The sequence below is a fragment of the Nicotiana tabacum genome, chromosome 18 (assembly GCF_000715075.1).
Source record: "Nicotiana tabacum cultivar K326 chromosome 18, ASM71507v2, whole genome shotgun sequence".
In the NCBI taxonomy this organism is placed as follows: Eukaryota; Viridiplantae; Streptophyta; class Magnoliopsida; order Solanales; family Solanaceae; genus Nicotiana; species Nicotiana tabacum.
In genome coordinates this window covers 132,142,560-132,164,118 of record NC_134097.1, presented here as the reverse complement: position 1 = coordinate 132,164,118, position 21,559 = coordinate 132,142,560, and the positions used below count along the sequence as shown (strand labels likewise).

The 21,559-nt window shown below is 34.5% G+C and overlaps 2 protein-coding genes across 2 annotated transcripts; one reads left to right on the top strand and one right to left on the bottom strand.

The window, feature by feature from the left end:
* Positions 1-556: 556 nt before the first annotated feature.
* On the bottom strand, positions 557-5,990 carry LOC142172706 (uncharacterized). Its single transcript, XM_075236377.1, has 7 exons — positions 5,726-5,990; positions 5,487-5,625; positions 2,655-3,222; positions 2,349-2,588; positions 1,924-2,132; positions 1,184-1,627; positions 557-1,073 (listed from the first exon to the last, which is right to left on the bottom strand). Exons 1-7 carry the CDS (start codon positions 5,988-5,990, stop codon positions 557-559), a joined length of 2,382 nt encoding a protein of 793 aa, XP_075092478.1.
* Positions 5,991-14,030: 8,040 nt separating this feature from the next.
* Positions 14,031-20,161, top strand: LOC107822710 (uncharacterized). The gene is made up of 10 exons (XM_016649268.2): positions 14,031-14,387; positions 14,667-14,717; positions 15,245-15,361; positions 16,108-16,593; positions 17,328-17,779; positions 18,286-18,385; positions 18,495-18,560; positions 18,646-18,735; positions 18,824-18,943; positions 19,786-20,161. The coding sequence occupies exons 1-10, from the start codon at positions 14,340-14,342 to the stop codon at positions 20,092-20,094; spliced, it is 1,839 nt and encodes a 612-aa protein (XP_016504754.1). The 5' UTR covers positions 14,031-14,339; the 3' UTR covers positions 20,095-20,161.
* The last annotated feature ends 1,398 nt before the right edge of the window (positions 20,162-21,559 follow it).

Here is a 21,559-nt window from a genome sequence, read left to right as displayed (position 1 = left end):
TGATTTTTGTTTAATAATGCAAAAAACCTATGCAATTAAATCCTAAATACAAATAATCCCAAAATGTTATGCAACGAGTATTTTAGACACATATTTTTTTTTTGGTATTTTTCTATGATTTTAAAATGTTAAAAATGCATGAAAGATGCAAATAATTAATTAGCAAAAATTCCTACAAATTCTATAAAATTAAAAACAATTAAGGAAAAAATCTATTTGTGAATTTTGTAAGAGTATTTTAGTAGAGCAAAAATTACATGCTCACAAGTTGAAGACAATATTTCCTCTGATTCAGTAGAATCCTTTCTTTGGATCTCATGACTTCAATTCACAGAAAGTATTTGAGATCACCAAGATCCTTCACCTTAAACTTCTAATGAAGGACAACTTTAGTCTCATTGATAAATTCCTCACTATTTCCAGTGATCAGTAGGTCATCCACCTATATCAACACAGCTATAAAGTGATCTCCTTTTCTTTTAGTGGATAATGAATAGTCATATAGACTCTGAACGTATCTTACAGGTGTTAAGGCCTCACTGAGCTTAATGTTCCACTATCGTGAGGCTTGTTTAAGCCCATATAATGATTTTAATAGTTTGCAGGCCTTTATCTCCCCCTGTCTCCTAAAACCTTGAGGAAGTTCTATATACACTTCCTCATACAAATCCCATAGCAAGAATGCATTATATACATCCATTTGTGATATATTCCAGCCTTTAAAAGCAGCAAGAGCAATCACAGATCTCACAGTTACCATCTTAGCGACTGGTGAAAAGGTTTCATTATAGTCTAGGCCTTCTCTTTGGCTATAGCTCTTGGCTACCAACCTGGCCTTGAACCTTTCTACCTCACCACTTGCTTTGTATTTTATCTTGTACACCCATTTTAAACCAATAGCCTTCATGCCTTTTGGAAGGTCAACAATATCCCAAGTTTTGTGGTCCTCTAAATCCTTGATCTCAGTTTCCATGGGTTCAATCCACCTTTTGTACTTAGATGCTTCACTGAAGGTTTTTGGTTCTATTAGTGCTGAGATTCCAGCTAAGAAACTTCTACATTTACTAGTCAACCTGCTATAGGATAGATAGTTGGATAGGGGATTGGAGGAACTCTTTTTTGTAGTGGTCACATAGTCCTGCAACAATAGAGGTTCCTTTGCAATTCTTTTTGATTTTCTGACCTCAGTTGACTCTTATTCAAGAGCTGCTGGGGATTCACTTTATTTTCCTGCATTAAGTGTTGTTTTGGAACTGCACTACTACTTGTTGGTGCATCAACATTATCATTTTCTGTTGTTGCATTGTAGTAATATGCATTTGCATCATCATCTGCATTTGCTGCTTGTGAGTCTTGCATATCATGGATATTTACTTCTCCAGTTCCTTCATGTTCTGCAATGTCAGTCCCTGCAGTGTTATCAACACCACTCCCCTCAACAGACTCCTCTAAATCACTGCTTGCAATTCCTTCTGATTGCAAATGCATATTGACATGGGAGTTCTGTAAAGGTTCAAATTGTTCCAGGCCTGATATGGGATCTACAGTTGTTATATGTCCTTTTGCATTATGAGATATGGAACAATGTTTGGCAAATGGAAAGATATGCTCCTTGAAAATAACATCTCTGCAAACAAAGAAACAATTAGTATTCAAATCCATTAGCCTATAGCCTTTTTGTGTTTCTGCATAGCCAATGAATACAACTGCCTTTGCTCTTGGTGAAAATTTGTCTTTATTAACTAAATTAGTGGCATAACAAAGACACCCAAACACTCTAAGTAAGACAATAAGGGCGACTTGTTATGAAGGAGATCATATGGAGTTTTCCCATTCAACAACTCAGTAGGCAGTCTATTTATCACATACACAACTGTTTTGATGCATTCACCCCAAAACTTTGTAGGGACACTTTCTTAAAACTTCAATGCCCTAGCCGTATCTAGAATATGCATGTGTTTTCTCTTCACTACTCCATTCTGTTGTGGAGTGTATACACAACTTCTTTGATGAACTATCTCATAAGCATCAAATAATTCATTCATGTGTTTGTTAAAGAACTTTGTGCCATTATCGGTTCTAACTACCTTAACTTTGGACTGAAATTGGGTGTGCAACATGGCAAGAAATCTCTTCAACGCCACAATAACATCACTTTTCAATTGAAGTAAATGCACATAAGTATACCTTGTATTATCATCCACAACAGTTATGAAGAAATGTTTTCTATCATAAGTGGGAAACCTATATGGTCCTCAAACATCCATATGCAAAAGAGATAAAGGATTTTCACTTTTACTCATACTTCTAGGAAATACTAGCCTACTTTGCTTGGCTAGTGGGCATACATGGCATTCATTATTCACTACTACATCTATAGATTTGTTATGAAATAGATCCAAGTTCTTCATAGTACTAATTGAAGCATGGCCTAGCCTTTTGTGCCATAAGACTCCATCTTCTATAGTTGATGCAAATTTTTTTGTCCCTTTGATGAATTTTTCCAAATCTCCTTTGAAGTTCTTCTTCAATAAGTACGTACCACCTCTTTTTCTACCAATCTCCCTCACCTTGCCATTGTAGAGATCCTAAAATAAACAGAAGTCAGGAAAGAAATTCACTGAACAACACAATTTCCTAGTTAGTTTGGATACTGAGATTAGGTTGAACTTAAACTCAGGTAAAAACAAAACATCTTCCAGCGTCAACTCATCACATATAACAACATCTCTAATATGTGTTATATTAGACTTCTCTCCTGTAGGCAAATGTACTTGATCACTGTCACATTTGTTTACTTTATTCTTAGCTCTAGAATCATTTATCCATCCTTTACAAGTAAAATTTGTCATTAAGGAGGTTGCAATACCTGCCATGTTAACCTGATGTTCTGTAGTCTCCTTGTTCAGCATGCTCAAAATCTGTCTATATTGATTCTCAGTGAAGTATGGTCCTACCTTTAATCCATCACAGCTACTTCTTCCCTCATCTTGATGTGCTGATTTGTTATTCTCTAATCCACCAATTGTCATGTTAGCTGCATATGGTTTCTTGTTTTTGAAATCAGTTGGATAGCCAACTAGCTTGTAGCAATTTTCCTTAGAGTGCCCATGTTTGTTGCAGTAATCATATTTCACAAATGGCTTCTTTCCTTTGTATTGTCCCTTGTTATTCTGCACAGTCATTTGCCTTCTACCTATTTGCATAGCAACCGGATCTCCTCTATTTGGCAAGACTAGATGAGCACTAGAATTCTAACTCTCATCCTCTATAATCAATGCATAAGCTTAGTTCAATGTTGGCTCCACAGTCTTCATTAGGATTTGACATCTTGCTTTATCACGACCCAATTTAGGATCATAACCAGCGCTTATGAGCTAGTGCCCCCAAGTAAGCCTCATCGGTATTTTACAGAAAATTGGGCAGAGTTTTCCCTGTTTTTGGACTATCCCGAAAATTGTTCCTGTCTCAAATCAATAACCAAACATCCTAATACCATACCAAACACTTGACAACTTGTTAATTAACCAAAACAAGTCTCCACCATAACTAAACCACCAACTAACCTCTAGAAATACTAATTTATCTCCAACTTTGATAAATGAGAACGATACTCAACATAAGACTATAATAACAAAAGAATACTCATGACACTGAAATAATGACAATGGAATGACTCTAAGAGTTCAAAGAAAAAAATCATAATAATAAATAAAAATTTTGCCCACGCGAACAAGTGCGAGGCCAAGACCTATCAACCTGTGTGCTCTAATTAACGAAATCCTCGTCCGCGTCAACTGTTGTCTCTGTAAAAATAATATTTAGTGGGGAATGAGTCGCAAGATCATTGAGTAATAACACTTAACCACAACCATTTTTATTGGAGACAAGTCAGAAAACATGCTAGTATATCAAACAGAAAACAACATAAAAATGCCCTTTCAGAAACAATAAATAATTTTCAGTCTCATCATGTTTTTCTTGTAGTATAATACAATTAACAGTTCAGTAATAAGCTCGGTAACCACTGTATAATATCAATATTCACATTTGGGAGGTTTCAATGAACGGATCATGTAATCGGTATAACTGTGGACTTCTTCGCAAGAAGTCAAATATAACGGTAGTCCCTACTCGAGGGAAATCGGTAACGGTATGCTAGTTCTACCTTCCCACTAGCGAGGGCTATAACGGTAATCTATAATTACAAGGTGCAGTAGGTCTAACGAACCCGTTGTTATCTACGGGATCCTTCAATGTCTACTCCCATTTTATACTTGTCTTTGTAATCCGTATAAACTCATATCAAATCATGTAATTTCATTTAGATAACAGTAAATGTAAGTAACGGTAAAATATATCTAGTGATAGGAAAAATATTTAAAACAACGGTAATCATCTCAAATAACTATTTCAGTATCATATTGAGTAAAAGACTTGTCCCACATGCAACTCAAAATAATCGGTAACATATTCATAATAAAAACCATGTGTAAATCATGCAAGTTATGAAAACATAAATTGCGGTAAGATTACTACTCACAGTACTCGTGCCGAAATTCCAAATGCTTCACCTCAAGCAATTTGTACAACTTCATCCAATTCAATCTATAATTACATAATATCAGTCTCATGTTAATTTCTATGTTTAGGCTAATTCATAGCTAATTTAGAATACTCAACCCTCGAGGTTCATGTTTGAGCCTTAATTTGTGGATTTATATTTAATCATAGAACTAGTCCATAATTCTATCAATTTCAACTATTTAGTATATTTATTCCTCTAAAATTAGACTTATCTGTGCTTAGACCAAACCATTATAGCCTTATTATCTCCATCGTAAGTGTATATTTTTTTTTATAAGAGAAAGTTGATATTGAATTCTTTTGTACTACATGAAATTGCATAGATGTAGTGAAATAATTCAACAGATGAGAAGAAGAAGGTTAATCTCTTGAGTCGAAGGAGAACTGTAATACTTTCAATATCAAGCCCCAATTCTTCTTAAAGCCTTTGTCCAAAGCTTTATTCTTCTTCCTCTCTTTTCTTCTTTTCTCTTTCTTCCCATCTCTGTTTCTGTTTTTTTTTTCTCGTTTTCTTGAAGCAGAATGCTTTGTCCCTTTTCCCCTTGCCCTTTTTTCAATTTGGTAGATTTTTCTAACCCCTGTGACTTATGTCACGTTAATGGGCTAAGCCCACTTGTATTCTTTCTTCTTTTTTTTTGGTTTTATTTATTTAGTTTCACTGTTTTTTTTGTAGTAGTTTCTTCTTATTATTATGCTAATGACCAATACACCCTTATAAAAAATATAGGGTATTACATCCTTCCTACCTTATAAAATTCGGTCACCGAATTTAACTCAAGTACGTACTTGTAGACTGAAACAAATGGGGGTACTTGACTCTCATAGCATCTATTTCCCACGTAGCTTCTTCAACTGTATGATTTTACCATAAGACTTTTATGAGCTCAATTTCCTTTTACCGTAGCTTTCTTAATTGCCTATTAACAATAGCCATCGGTTCCTCCTTGTAAGATACCTTCACATCAAGCGGTATAGCAGGTGCTTCAAGCATCTGAGATGAGTCTGATATACATTTCCTTAACATTGAAACATGAAACACTGGATGAATAAAAGACAACTGAGGAGGCCAAACGATAAGCCACAGCTCCCACTCGGTCTAGTATCTCATACGGTCCTATAAACCTAGGGCTCAGCTTGCCTCTTTTCCCAAACCGCATCACACCTTTCATAGGAGAGACTCGTAGGAACACTTTGTCTCCAATTGGGAACACTAAATCTCTTCTTCTCTTATCAACATAAGACTTTTGTCTTCTTTGAGCTATAAGCAATCTCTGTCCGATCAACTGGACTTTGAAAATAGCTTCTTGTACTAAGTTAGGTCCTAATAAGTTAGTCTCACCAGCTTCAAACCATCCAATAGGAGAACGACATCTTCTACCATACAATATTTCATATGGTGCCATTTAAATACTGGACTGGAAGTTATTGTTGTAAGAAAATTCAACTAAAGGTAGATAAGCATCCCAACTATCTCCAAACTCAAGAATGCAAGCTCTCAACATATCTTCCAAGATCTGTATAGTACGTTCAGACTAACCGTCTGTCTGTGGATAAAATGCAGTACTAAGATATACTCGTGTACCCAATGTTTCTTGAAACAATTACCAAAAGCGTGAGGTAAATTGTGATCCTCTATCAGAGATGATAGATATTGCAACTTTGTGAAGTCGGACAATTGCATTTATAAATATCTGTGCATAGCTCACTCTACCATATGTAGTCATTACTGGCAAAAAGTATGCTGATTTCGTCAGTCGATCTACAATCACCCATACAGAGTCATAACCTCTAAGAGTTCGTGGTAGACCGGTGACAAAATCCATAGTAATTCTTTCCCATTTCCACTCTGGAATCTCAATTTGTTGTAGTAGTCATGTGGGTCGCTGATGCTCAGCCTTGACCTACTGCAAGTCAAACAACTAGAAACAAAGTTAGCAATATCTTTCTTCATACCTTCCCACCAATAAAATTGCTTCAGGTCATGGCACATTTTATGGATCCACGATGTATAGTATATTTAGAGTTGTGGACTTCTTCAAGAATAGCAAGTCTCAACCCATCTACGTCTGATACACATAGCATGTCACCCATTCGAAGAATACCATCACTTTCAACAATCATATCCTTGCTTTTACCAGCTAAGGCCTCATCTCTGTATTTGCATAATCGTTCATCCTCATATTAGGTGGCCTTAATGTGCTCAACTAATGAAGACTTGGCCTGAGCACAAGAAAACAATGCCTCTGAATTTCCGACACTAAATCTGATACCTGTATCTTCTAGTCTCTGAATATCTTTGGCCAAAAGTCTCTTTGCAGGAGCTATGTGTTCCAGACTCCCCATAGATTTTCTGCTCAATGCATCGACCACCACATTGGCTTTTCCACGATGATACAAAATAGAACAATCATAGTCTTTGAGTAGTTCCATCCAACGACGCTGCCGAAGATTCAGATCTCTCTGCTGAAAGATATACTTCAGACTTTTATGGTCAGTATAAATCTCACAAGTTTCGCCATATAGGTAATGCCTCCAAATTTTTAGAGCAAATACCACTGCAGCCATCTCTAGATCATGTGTATGATAGTTTTACTCATGCTTTTTCAATTGTCTCGAAGCATAAGCTATAACACGACCATTTTGCATGAGAACACATCCTAATTCCACCCTCGAGGTGTCACAGAATACTGTAAATCCTCCAGAACCTGATGGTAAGGCTAATATTGGATGAGTTTTTGAAAGCTCAGCTCACATTCCTTCATCCACTGAAACTTTACATTTTTCTGTGTTAGTTTGGTCAGCGGTGCTGCTATTTTGGAAAAATCCTGCACAAAACACATGTAATAGCCTGCTAAGCCTAAAAAGCTACAAATCTCTGTAGGAGAAGTAAGTCTGGGCCATTTCTGCACAGCTTCGGTCTTCTTAGGATCTACCATAATTCCATCTTTGGATACAACATGCCCCAAAAATTCTATCGAGTCTAGCCAGAATTCACACTTCGAGAACTTAAAGCTGATGTTCTCGCAATGTCTGCAACACAGTCCTGAGATGATCCTCGTGTTCTCCTTGGCTACGAGAATATATTACGATATCATCAATAAATACTATTACAAATCTATCTAGAAATGGCTTGAACACCCTATTCATTAAATCTATGAATGCCGTTGGGGCATTAGACAGTCCGAAAGGCATCACAAGAAACTCACAGTGCCCGTATTGAGTTCTGAAAGCAGTCTTAGAAATATCTTCATCTTTGATTCTAAGCTGATGATAACCAGAACGGAGGTCAATCTTTGAAAAGTGGGCAACTCCTTGTAACTTATCAAACATGTCATCTATACGAGGCAAGTGATACTTATTGTGTATTGTTATCTTGTTCAACTACCGGTAGTCAATGCACATTCTCAGGGATCCGTTTTTCTTCTTTACGAACAATACTGGTACACTCCATGGTGATACACTAGGTATAATAAAACCCTTATCTAACAAATCTTGTAATTGTTTCTTTAGTTCCCTCAACTCTGCTGGTGCCATTCGATATGGGGGTATCGATATGGGACGTGTGTCAGGTAGCAAATCAATACCAAAGTCTATTTCTTATACTGGAGGCAATCCTGGTAAATCCTCAGGAAATACATTAGAAAATTCTCTCACTACTGGTATATTTTCTATACCAACTGTTTCCTTTCTTGTATCATTTACAATAGCTAAGATACCCAAGCAACCTTTCTTCAGAAGTCGTTGAGCCTTCATAAAAGATACAATTTTACAAGTCTCTGGAACCTGACTCCCTCTTAGAATAAAACTGGGTTCATTTGGTATTTCAAACTTTACTATCTTTGCATGACAATCGACTATAGCATAACAAGAAGATAACCAATCCATTCTCATCAGCATGTCAAAGTCAATCATATCAAGTACAATAAGGTTAGCTAGAGTATCTCTACCCTCAACCCAAATCTGACAAGCACGATACACGTATTCAGCTAATAGAGACTCCCCAATAGGAGTAGTAACTAGAAAAGAATCATTCAATAGCTCAGGCTGTCTATTAAACCTCAAAGCAAAGTACGAGGACATATAGGAGTGAGTAGATCCCAGATCAATCAACACAAGTGCACCAAATCAATAGACAGAAAGAATACCTGTAACCACAGCATTCGAGGCACGAGCATCCTGTCTAGTAAATGCAAAAAGTCTTGCCTGACCTCTACCAGCATTCCCTTGTCCTTGATTCATAGTAGCACGGTCTCCAACACCTCGACCTCTATTGTCCTGTACCTGTAGCACTTGAAATATTACGAGTAGTCTGAGTAGGTGCAGCTGACTGAATAGAAGCCTGGTTGAAATTTCTCGGAGGCTGAGGGAAATCCCTCAAGTGATGTCCCAATTGGCCACATCAAAAGCACTATCTAGTTAGAACACAACACTGGTTCAAATATGATCTACCACAGGTCTGGTAGACTGTAGTAGTGGCATATATCTTCCCAGAATTACGACGTCTAAAAGATGATGGTCCCCTATTACCCTATCTGTAATGTGGTCTGTATGTGGACTGTGAAGACAAATGTGTCCCTGTCTGAGATCCCTGTTTTTGTTATTGTCCATGATTTCCTGCTCTTCAATTTTTACTAAAATCGCCACTGAAAGACCCTCCTGTCTTGGCCTTCTTACGTAAATCACTAGCTGCACGCTCATCCCGTCCATTGTTTTCAATATTTCTAGCTAGGTCGACTATATCAGAGTAGGATAAAGTCTTCAACTGTGGGGATATTGCAGTGTATAGACAATCAACCAATTCATCAACAAACCTCTAAACTCGAGCTTCTTCGGTAGACACTAAGTAAGGAGCATATATAGCCAGTTTACAAAACTTAGTGTTATATGTTGACACATCCATATCTGGAGTCTGAACTAATCTCTCAAAGTCTCTAGCATATTTTTGCATCAGGCTGTCTGGAAGAAAATGATTCTTGAACAACTTAGTGAACTCGTCCCATGTTAGTGGTGCTGCTCTTGTGGGTCTTCCTAGCAATACAGTTTCATACCATGTGTTGGCCATATCCTCTAGTTTGTATGCTGCGAGATCCACGACTTTATCACTATAACATCCAAGAGCACGTAATGCCTTGAGTGTCCCATCCAATAAACTTTGAGGATCTTCTGAATTATCGGAACCTGTGAATTTTGGGGATTTCAATTTCAGAAACTCTTGTAGGGATACTTCCCTATTTCCAAAAGTCTGAGTCTGTGCAGGTGCTTGTGTCTATAAAGTAGCCTGAGGAGCTGAACTTCTACCCTGAGTAGGCACCAATGCCTCTAACACATTCAATAACCTTGCCACCACATCTGCAGTTAAGGCAATAGTAGGTACAATAGTTGGCACTGGTGGTGGAGCGTCTTGAACTCTCTACCCTTGCACTTGATCTGGCATAGTAGCTTGGGGTTGACCCATGTTCCTAACTCCAGGTTTATGAGCAGTCTGTTTTCTAGTTTGATGAAACCTAACTTGACCGCCACCTCGGGTAGTACCACGTCTAGCACCACGTCCAACATATGAGGGTGTGCGTGTCCTAGCCATCTGCGAAAGAAATACTCCAAAGTCAATCTCAAGTTATCTCAATGCACGATCAAAGAATAAAAGAAGGGAAAACATTCCTAGATGTTCAGTAGCCTCAAGTTCATAAGTATGGGCACCTACATACCCATGAACAAGACTCTACTAAACATTTCTCCATGACTCGGGACTTCAAGACTAAGCTCTGATACCAACTTTTTCATGACCCAATTTAGGATCGTGACCCGCGATTAGGAGCAAGTGCCCCAAGTAAGCCTCATCGGTATTTTACAGAAAATCGGGCAGAATTTTCCCTATTTTGGGACTATCCCAAAAATTTTCCAGTCTCAAATCAACAACCAAACATCCTAACACCATACCAAACACTTGACAACTTGTCAATTAACCAAAACAAGTCTCCACCATAACTAAACCACCAACTAACCACTAGAAATACTAATTTATCTCCAACTTTGATAAATGAGAACGATACTCAACATAAGACTATAATAACAAAAGAATACTCATGACACTGAAATAATGACTATGGAGTGACTCTAAGAGTTCAAATAAAAATATCATAATAATAAATAAAATCTCCGCCCACGCGAACAAGTGCGAGGCCAAGAACTATCAACCTGTGCGCTCTAATTAACAAAATTCTCGTCCGCGTCAACTGCTATCTCTGTAAAAATAATATTTAGCGGGGAATGAATCGCTAGCTCAGTGAGTAATAACACTTAACCACAACCGTTTTTATTGGGGACAAGTCAGAAAACATGCTAGTATATCAAATAGAAAACAACATAAAAATGCCTTTTCAGAAACAATAAATAATTTTCAGTCTCATCATATTTTCTTTTAGTATAATACAATTAACAATTCAGTAATAAGCTCAGTAACCACTCTATAATATCCATATTCACATTTGAGAGGTTTCAATGAACGGATCATGTAATCGGTATAATTGTGGACTTCTTCGCAAGAAGTCAAATAGAACGCTAGTCCCTACTCGAGGGAAATCGGTAACGGTACGCTAGTTCTGCCTTCCCACTAGCAAGGCCTATAACTGTACTCTGTAATCGATAAATACCAGGTGCACCAGGTCTAATGAACCCGCCGTTAGCTACGGGATCCTTCAAAGTTTACTCCTATTTATACTTGTCTCTGTGTCCGAATATACTCATAGGAAAATATTTTAAAATAATATAGGGCATTTCGGTTCTTATCAAATCATGTAATTTCATTTAGATAACAATAAATTCAAGTAACGGTAAAACATATCTAGTGACAGCAAAAATATTTAAAACAACGGTAATCATCTCAAATAACTATTTCGGTATCATATCGAGTAAAAGACTTGTCCTACATACAACTCAAAATAATCGATAACATATTCATATTAAAAATCATGTGTAAATCATGCAAGTTATGAAAATACAAATTGCGGTAAGATTACTACTCACAGTACTCGTGCCGAAATTCCAAATGCTTCACCTCGAGCAATTTGTACAACATCCTCCAATTCAATCTATAATTACATAATATCAGTCTCATGTTAATTTCTATGTTTAGGCTAATTCATAGCTAATTTAGAATACCCAACCCTCGAGGTTCATGTTTGAGTCTTAATTTGTGGATTTATATTTAATCATAGAACTAGTCCATAATTCTATCAATTTCAAACTATTTAGTATAATTTATTCCTCTAAAATTAGATCTATCTGTACTTAAACCAAACTTTTATAGCCTTATTATCTCCAATCGTAAGTGTATATTTTTTTTATAAGAGAAAGTTGATATTGAATTCTTTTGTACTACATGAAATTGCATAGATATAGTGAAATAATTCAATAGATGAGAAGAAGAAGAAGGTTAACATCTTGAGTCGAAGGAGAACTTTAATACTTTCAATATCAAGCCCCAATTCTTCTTAAAGTCTTAGTCCAAAGCTTTGTTCTTCTTCATCTCTTTTCTTCTTTTCTCTTTCTTCCCTTCTATGTCTCTGTTTTTTTCCTCGTTTTCTGAAGCAGAATGCTTCGTCCCTTTTCCCCCGACCCTTTTTTCAATTTGGCAGATTTTTCTAACCCTTGTGACTTATTTCACGTTAATGGGATAAGCCCACTTGTATTCTTTTTTTTTTTTTGGTTTTGTTTATTTAGTTTCATTGTTTTTTTTTGTAGTAGTTTCATATTATTATTACGCTAATGACCAATACACCCTTATAAAAATATAGGGTATTACATGCTTGATCATATGTCTCATTGAGACCACTTAAAAACTACATTAGCCTTTGTTGCTGAAGGTGTTCAACATACTCCTTCGAATTAGGAATAAGCACCATTGCATCATACTCAGCCCACAATTCCTTTAACCTAGTGAAATATGTAGAGAATAAATATGTTCCCTGCGAAATAGTAGCAATTTCCCTATGCAACTGAAATATCATCACACGATTTACTTTGTCGAACCTCTCTCTCAAATCCTTCCATACCAAATGTGCATTAGATGCGTAGACAATGCCGCTAAGTAAATCTGGAGACACAGTGTTCAAGATCTAGGAAAGCACGATTGCATTACATGTTTTCCAGTCCTCATGCAATTCAAATTTGAGCAAATCCTTTTTGCATGTCCCAAGCACAAACTCTAGCTTCCTCTTAGCATGCAAAGCAATTCGCATTGAACGATGCCACAGTCTGTAATTTTCTGAACCTGTGAGATTTACAGATCGATTTTTTTGGCCGCCATTGACGATCATCAGTCACAGCTTCGCGAGGAAGACGACGATGAAATTTCAGCCAAATTGAACAAAAATTTTGCGGAATTACAGCTCTTCACTGCTCTAATATCATGTGAGCTTGGTGAATTTGAGCTCAATTTCCAGAATCATCCAAGCAATTAGGTTTGAGAATAGAAGGGGCGAGCTTAAGAAAGAAAAGAGGAATCGCAAAGAAAAATGAAATATGTATTTTATAATGGATGAGTACAACTTTATATAGAATTACACCCTAACTCAATTCGGTACTATCTTAACTAATTACTTAATTACTGGGTCCCACAACCATACTTGACTAACTAACTCATCTGCTAGCTAACAAAACTGATTAATAGCTCGCAATATCTAAGTTTAAGGAAAAAGTGTCAAAAGAAAATTGTCATCAAAAGATTAACTCGAGGAGGAGGATGATAATTGATGAGAGCGTGAATAAACTAGGAAAATAGAGAACGACGAGTGCGCACACAGACACGGAAAAACACGTGTAAGAAAGAGAGAAGCTTTTACGGATGAGACAATGTGTAGCCACAATTTTGGGATTACCCGAATTTTTGGGGAAAAAAAAATATGGAATCTTAACCATGATTAGGACCTTGTTTTGAATTAACAAAATCGCAGCCATTAATTTTAAATACTATGTGTCTTCTATTTATATAAAAACTTGAAAAAATGGAGAGAATGAAAAATGGTGAACAGCCGAATCCAGCAACTAGAAAAATGACATATATCTGCAATGATCTATAGATATCTCTAACGATATTGATCGAGCCCAAGAAACCTATATCCTCATCTAAATTTTGTTTTTCCTGTTTAATTTTTTTTTTAATGAACCAAAAGTTAGGCAACCTTTCAATACTCATAACTACTTTTCATTTTTTACTTTTGATCGCATCTCTTCTTTTTTTGTTCAATGTGATGATCATTACTTACTCCTTAATTTACACGCCTTAATTTACTGCAAAATACGCAATCTTTTTCCTACTAAGGCAACAAAAACCAAACTATTATACCAACAAAGAACAAATACCGTAATCTTTAAGGCCTATAAATTCTACAAGTGCAAGCTACGCCAAAGTTTTTATATGAGAATAAAATTTGACAACTCTCCCCCCTCTTTGTATGATCTCCCATTACTACAACTATATCATATTGATAGCTCCCTTTCATCATTTTCTCATCAAAATTACTACACATACTTCATTTCTCAATATATATGTATTAAAACTAGATATGTCAACAACTTCAACAATCACAACCACCACAAAAACCCTACCATACCATACCATTGCTTCTAGCCCAAGTTAAAGTTATACTCAATATTCATGTCAATAATAATAGTAACACAATAGTTCTACTAATCAATACCTCATGAGTACCATTTCCTTTGGAATAACAAAGTCTTTGAAGTTTTTCTAGCTCATGGCAAATCAACAAGATTTGGCAGTTCATTTTCCAGCCCAGATTATTGTGAGTTTGCCTTATATTTTTTAGTGTCTTACATGGGATTTCAAAATTCTATTTGGGTTTTGTCATTTTGTTTCGTTCTTGGACTTTTATGGTGCACACTTTTTCTCAGTGCAGATTTAGAATTTAGAGTCAGCGGGATCTGTTCTTTATATTTACGTATTTTTATTCTTTTTTTCTCACACACACATGAAGGTTCGAATTAGACGCAATAGGTTCCCATTCTGGATCCTCCATTGCTTTTTTGTTTTTGTGTTGAGATGTTGTTGGTTTATGTTTCAGAGAAAGAAGAAAAATGGTGGACAACAAACGAAAGAGGAACTTGAAAAGGAGGTATGGGTGTGATTCTGTGTACTTTTCTTCTTTGATTTCTTTTGCATGGTACGTGTTACTATTAAAAATATGACCAATTATTTACAAGTACTTGGCATATATAGGTGATGGTCATGTACCTTTGGCCTATATGCTCTTTTAGTAGGTTAGTCATACGTATGAATTGTTGCTAAATTTGCAATTGGAATCCAAAGATATGCTCTTTGTTTTCTTAGGATTACAATGTCTATACAAGTAAAGCAATAACAAGAGATTTTCCACCATTATTACCATAAAGATTTTAAATATCAGCCAAAACTATCTTAATTATGTGCACAAACTATCTTAATTCAATGGAGATTTCAAGGATTTAGATCCCATATTATTCTGTATCCTGTCCTTTCTTACGGATTCCAAAAGATGTACATTTTTAATGTCTTCGGGTTCAAGAAAACTTTACCTATAGCTGACCTAAAATCTTTGATGCATTCCAAGAAATATAAGAACCACTTATTTCTTTTGGTCTTAATTATATATACTCTTATTAGGTTGCTGAGCTTAGGAAAATGTTGAATCATGAACAAAAAGTACATGAATTTCTGGAGAAGGTTTATCAGCGAAAGGATGGTTCATCTTTCAGTATTCCAAATTATCTTCCTCCTAAGGTAATTTAGTTTCTTGGTGTAAAATTTCATTGAAATTAGTTTTTATGCCTTTAACCTTTGTGTGTATTTCTAACTTTTGATGGAATGATCTTCTCCTCTCCCTAAGATTTCATGATTAACACATGCTTAGAAAAAATGTATAGAAAAGTGAGATTTTTTTGAATATGAAGAAACTACCTTTTGCCATCAAGGATCTGACGTTTACTTTCCACCTAAGCTTGATTCAACCAACCATCCTTATTTACCTACTAAAGCTACGAACTATTTTTTTTAAAAAAAATATTTTTTACGGAATTGGATCCATAGCAAGCCTGTGTTTATCGTTCTTGATATGAATATGAATTTACTTATTTTTTGTTATAATCCCAAAATCATTAGTTTCTTCTCCATATATACTAATGGATTTAAGCTATATATGTGTATTGATCATGTAAATATTATTTTTTACTATCAATGAAGTTTGCCAATTATCGTTTGTATTAAGTTCAGTAACGTTTGTTATAAAGATTTACTTGTAATTATTACCCTATAAGTAACGTGATTATATATATATATACCGTTAGCACGTCAAACTTAATCTTAAACTCTGCAGGGGTGAAGCTAGAGTGTAGGGAGCGGGTTCGGTCGAACCTATCGAATGCGAGTAACTTAATATGATTAGAATCCTGAATCCATAAATTTGAAATCCTAGCTCCGCCTCTAAAACCCTGCGCTAATTGGTACTGACTAAATTGCAAATTTTGTAGATGAAGGAGCTATTTGCAGAACTAGCCATGGTTGAAAATGAAATAGCTAAGTTGGAAAGCCAAATCAGCCAGCTACAATGTGATGTGAATAAGGAGAAGGAAATCAACATTACTGAAAAAGCGAAGTCCAAACAATTTGTAGCAAAGATGAAACAATCTCAACAACAAGGAATTATCAACAGTCCTCATAATATATCTTCATCACTTCCACCAAATCCAAACAAATTCAAAGGGCTAAATGATCAAAAGTTGCCATTTGAGACTAAGGCTTTGCATTTCATTAGCAAAGCTATAAAAGGTGATTATGGTCTTAATGATTTCAGAATCAATGAGAAAATAATTATGAAGTCAAAAGTCAATATTACTGATCAGGAGGAAAATCAACTACATCAAGAAGTTCGAACATTTGGTGAAAGAATTTCAAGGAAAAGTGGGATGATTAAAACTCCCTCTCCTCTAAGAGAATCAAGAAATCCAACTCCAAGAGTAAGTTCTTTATTATTGATTTTCTGATTCTTAGTAATAGTATTTCAAGTTTTTTTATGGGTTAATTTCACGAATGGTTATCGAATTAATTATAGTAAAGTCTTAAAGTTCAACTTTTTAGACAAAAAAGTACATCCCTATATTTCCTATAAAATGCAAAATGCAAATTAAGCACTGTCACTTAATCAAAATTAGGAACAATATTAGATAATTTTAACGTTTTTATATGTATATTTGGTATTTTATTTTATGTGTCGGATTGTTGTTGTAATCATAAAAAGCTAGTAATTTTTTATGGAATTTAAGACCAAGCTTATGATAAATTTGATTTTCTGCTAAGTGCTAACCCAACACTAACTCTTCTATATATTTTTTGCTGGAAGTACTCATGATCCCTTGATAACAAGTGGGCCCCAATAATTCAATCGGGGTAGTTGCCGAACCATACCAAATAGTTCCGGCAACAACAAAAGCTGCAAAAAAGACAACAACGATACTACTGGAAATGACTGTTTCAATATTTATTTATGATGATTTAACGGTATTTATTTGATAATTAATTTATATGGCAACTTAATTTTGATTTCTAGCGCCGTGGTCATGAATATTCAACTATTTTTATTTTATGCAAAATATTAGATTAGTTTATGAATATTTTTTGTTACAAATTTTAATTAGTTCGACTGCAAAGTTTATATTAATTTTCTTGATTCGATTTATTTTTTATCTTTCAGAGAGAACGTAACGCAGAAATCCCAAAGTTTATGTCTGCTCCAACACACGAACTTCAGCCAAAAGTAATGACAAGTCCACTTCACACAGAAGAAGACACAATACATAGATGGCCACCAAATAAATTATCTGAAAACATTATGAAATGTTTGATATTTATTTTTATAAGGTTGCTTAGAACATCAAGAGCAATGGAGTTAGAGAAATCAGGTCCTATTGCTAGGTCAAGCAATTTCTCTTTAAGTTTCAGAGCTGAACAAAATTTGAACTCGAAAACAAGCCTATTGATACAGAAAGATTCAAGACAACAAGATCCTTATGGTATTTTTGATTCAGAAGAATCTATTCCAAGAGATATTGGCCCTTATAAGAATTTGGTTAGATTTGCAAAAAGTTCTATGGAGGCAAAATGCATCTCGACTTCTAATTCCATCCCTCTATTTCAAAAGCTCAAGTATGTCAAAACCTTTAGAAATTTTATTTTATACTCCATATTTTTCCTATATGCAAGTTAATTACTTATAAGTTTAACTTATGTGCGCTAATAATTATGTAAAAGAACTTTAACACTATCATGTCATATAAAAGATAACTACAGGTAATCGTCATAATAAGTGGAATAATTACATGAAAAATAAAGCATGTTACCTGCAATTACTGTCAAACCTCTCTATAACAACCTTAATTTTTCTAAATTTTTTGGACACTATAGCGAAATGTTGTTATAGAGAACATATATTATAACATAGCACGAAAATTGATTCTATAAAGAACTTGACTTTTATAATGAATGACTGTTATATATAGCGATGTTGTATACCAAGTTAAATTATACTGGTAGCCTAAACAATTATTTACATTCTCACCGCATATAAGTTAAATTCTTTTATTTTTCTGTTTGCAACATCGGTTTCTCTTCTAAATGGAGTAATGTTTTTCATGTATCTTTTGTAATTTCAGGCTTATGATGAACAGTTTACAAACTGTAGATTTAAGACTGCTGACTTACCAACAGAAGCTAGCATTTTGGATCAACATATACAACGCTTGTATCATGCATGTACACTAGATTAAGCTTTATTTTTTCATTTCTTTCTAAATATTTAATATAACTAGTTTAATCCAGTTATAAATTAAAGTACATATATCTTTTTGAATTCTTATTCCAGGGATTTCTTCAACATGGAGTTCCTTCCAGTTCTAATCCTGAAAAGTTTCTGTCACTTATGAACAAGGTAATTACTTTCGTATTTTCTTGATATGATTTTCGTATTTTTATATATTAAGTAGGAATTTACGTAAGATTTGATTGATTTTCAGGCAACTCTAAACATTGGTGGCAATACGATAAATGCACATGCCATCGAACATTTTATCTTGAGAAAACCAGTAAATTCACCTGCAAAAGAGGTAAATTACTGTACCAACTTATTTTGATTTGTTTGTATTTTTTCATGTGATGTATATTATCTCTTACGTCGATATGACATTTAACTAGGTCAATCGAAAAGGTGAAAAAGAGGATAAAGAAACTATAGTTCGTGGACTACATGGACTTGAATCATTCGATCCAAATATCATGTTTGCCTTATGTTGTGGCACACGTTCTTCTCCAGCAGTAAGTCAATTTATTACCATAACATAATTGCTTATTATATCGAATTGCACTATTCGAAAGTAAAGTTTGATTGAAGCAAATATTTTTTATGCATTTAGAGCCTTTCAATTCGTTATAGTCTAGATATTTAACATTATTTCAAGTTTAATAAATTTCTTCACCCCCATTATATTCTGAAAGTTGGTCTGATTGACGACTTCAGAAAGTATTAAGTGGACAATAATTTGGGTCTAGTACGACATATAAATTACTAAAATCAGTTGTACAATATATTTCCCCTTAATGTTAACTTGTTAATTATAGTGGGAGGATTTAATTTACATATATTTCTACACGTTATAGCAGTTACCTGTGTTATTTTTTGGGTTACTAATCTCACCAGAGGCAGATGCAACATATGGGCTTGTTTTGTACCCATTATTTTCGGCATAGAGCATAAATTTATATATAAAAATTCACTAAAATTGTAACAACTAGTGAATATAAATCCATAACTTTAAAAATACAATGATTTCAAGGCTAATAACCTTAAGTTGGCCCATAGAATTTAAATGGACTTTTTTCACTTTTAGCCCCCGCCAGAAACTATTTACATTTCGTAGCAGAACAAATATATAAAATTTATATAATTTTTGTATATAATATACATAATGTATGTATATATAAAAGATATACATATGTTTTTGACTATTACTTTGAAAGCGGCTATACAGTATCATTTTTCCAATTTAAATCCTGAATGTGCCTCTAAGTCTCACTACTATGTGGACAGTAACTTGTGTACTTATGTTTTAAAGGACAATTAACACTGAAGTTAAGCTCTAATGAAAATGAATGTGCAGGTGAAGATATATACAAGTGATGGAGTTACAGCTGAGTTAGAAAAATCGAAGTTAGAATATTTACAAGCTTCACTAATTGTAACAAGCACAAAGAAAATAGCTATACCAGAGCTTCTGCTAAGAAATATGAATGACTTTGCCCAAGATTTGGACTCATTAGTAGACTGGATTTGCCAACAATTACCTACATCAGGTTCATTGAGGAAATCCATTGTTGATTGTTTCAGAGGTGTTAATGGAGGCAAAGTGTCCACCATTGTTGAGAAGATTCCTTATGATTTTGAGTTTCAATATCTGTTATCGGTATAAAATTGTAATTGTAATTTTTTGTTGAATAATTAGTCGTCATTTATATTTAGTGGAAACTTTTTATTTACGTGCATATGTGACATGAATTACAATAAGTGGCGACAAGAAAGGTGATCACTTGCTGCTTTATAGGATTGTATTTGAGGACCCTTCTTGATTGGAAAATATTTACATATCCTCTATGTTTGCATCAAATTATGCCACTTTATCAATCAAGTAATAACTAATCGAGGCAATAATATATACAAATAGTCATTCTTTATAACAACACTTCACTACTATAACGGTCAAGTTTTCTTTGAAATCAATTTTTTATATTATGTTACAATATATATTCCCTACAACAATACTTTATTATAACAAGCAAAAAATATCACGATAAACAAAGATATTATAGAAAGGTTTGACTATAGTACTTATTAATTAACCATGCATGATTCAGTAAAAAAATATTTATGTGATGAATAGTGACAAAATGTCATGTATATTTGTTAATTTGATGGAAATACTAGGTGTAGATTTATTTTTTTTCATTTGAACAGCAATGGCCATTTGCTCTTTTTTTTTTTAATTTAAAATATTTAAAATTAAATAATCTTTCAATCGTCCTCTGATCCTTCTTTCTTTTGGGACAAGTGGAGTATAAACTATATTTAAAATAAAAATGAATAAGGTAGAATCTAATACAAAATTGAGAATATTCGGATTATTTTAGGTAAAATATAAATTCATGTCACTAGAATAATGACAAAAATTGGATGTAAAAACTGAATATTTCCAAATTCCTTTTTAAGGTCGTACCATTTCATACTACAATAAAATAGCCACACACCAGGTCTCCACGTGTCACCTTTTCCGGACACCAAGACCATAATTCCAATTCGCTTCTGCATGCAACTTCACGTCCGCCTCCACTCTCTGTCAAAAGACAAAATCAGCTCCCACTACTGAAACAGAGGCAGCTACAGCCTACAGCTAGCTGTAGCTTCATTCCTTTTGGTTTTTTGCTTTTCCACGTGCCGTTTTCTTATATGATACTCTGCTACATGCATTAAATGTGTAAAACTTATCTGGGTTTTCTTTATTTTTGGTTTTTCTCTCAACGAATGGTTCTATATGTTTGTAAAAATAGTATGATCAGAGCCTTTTGTTCTTGTTTATGCAAGGTTTGTTCTTTTCCCCTTTTCTTTTCTGGTTTTTGTCTTCAGGATGTCTCAGTTAATTATAACTTAGCATTTGCATGCATTTTTCTCATAATTCTTGAATCATTACTTGTCCCCGTTAATCTTTTAGTAGCTTTTCATATAATACCCAAAATTGATTGCATAAGAGAAAATGTGATGTTTTAAAACAGGTTTGTTTTATTTTAAGTTCATGTTACTGATGTTTAGTTCTTCATATTGCCTGTTAGTATCGAATCTCTATTTTTTTTAAAGGTATATATTGTGTGACTCTGAAACTTTTT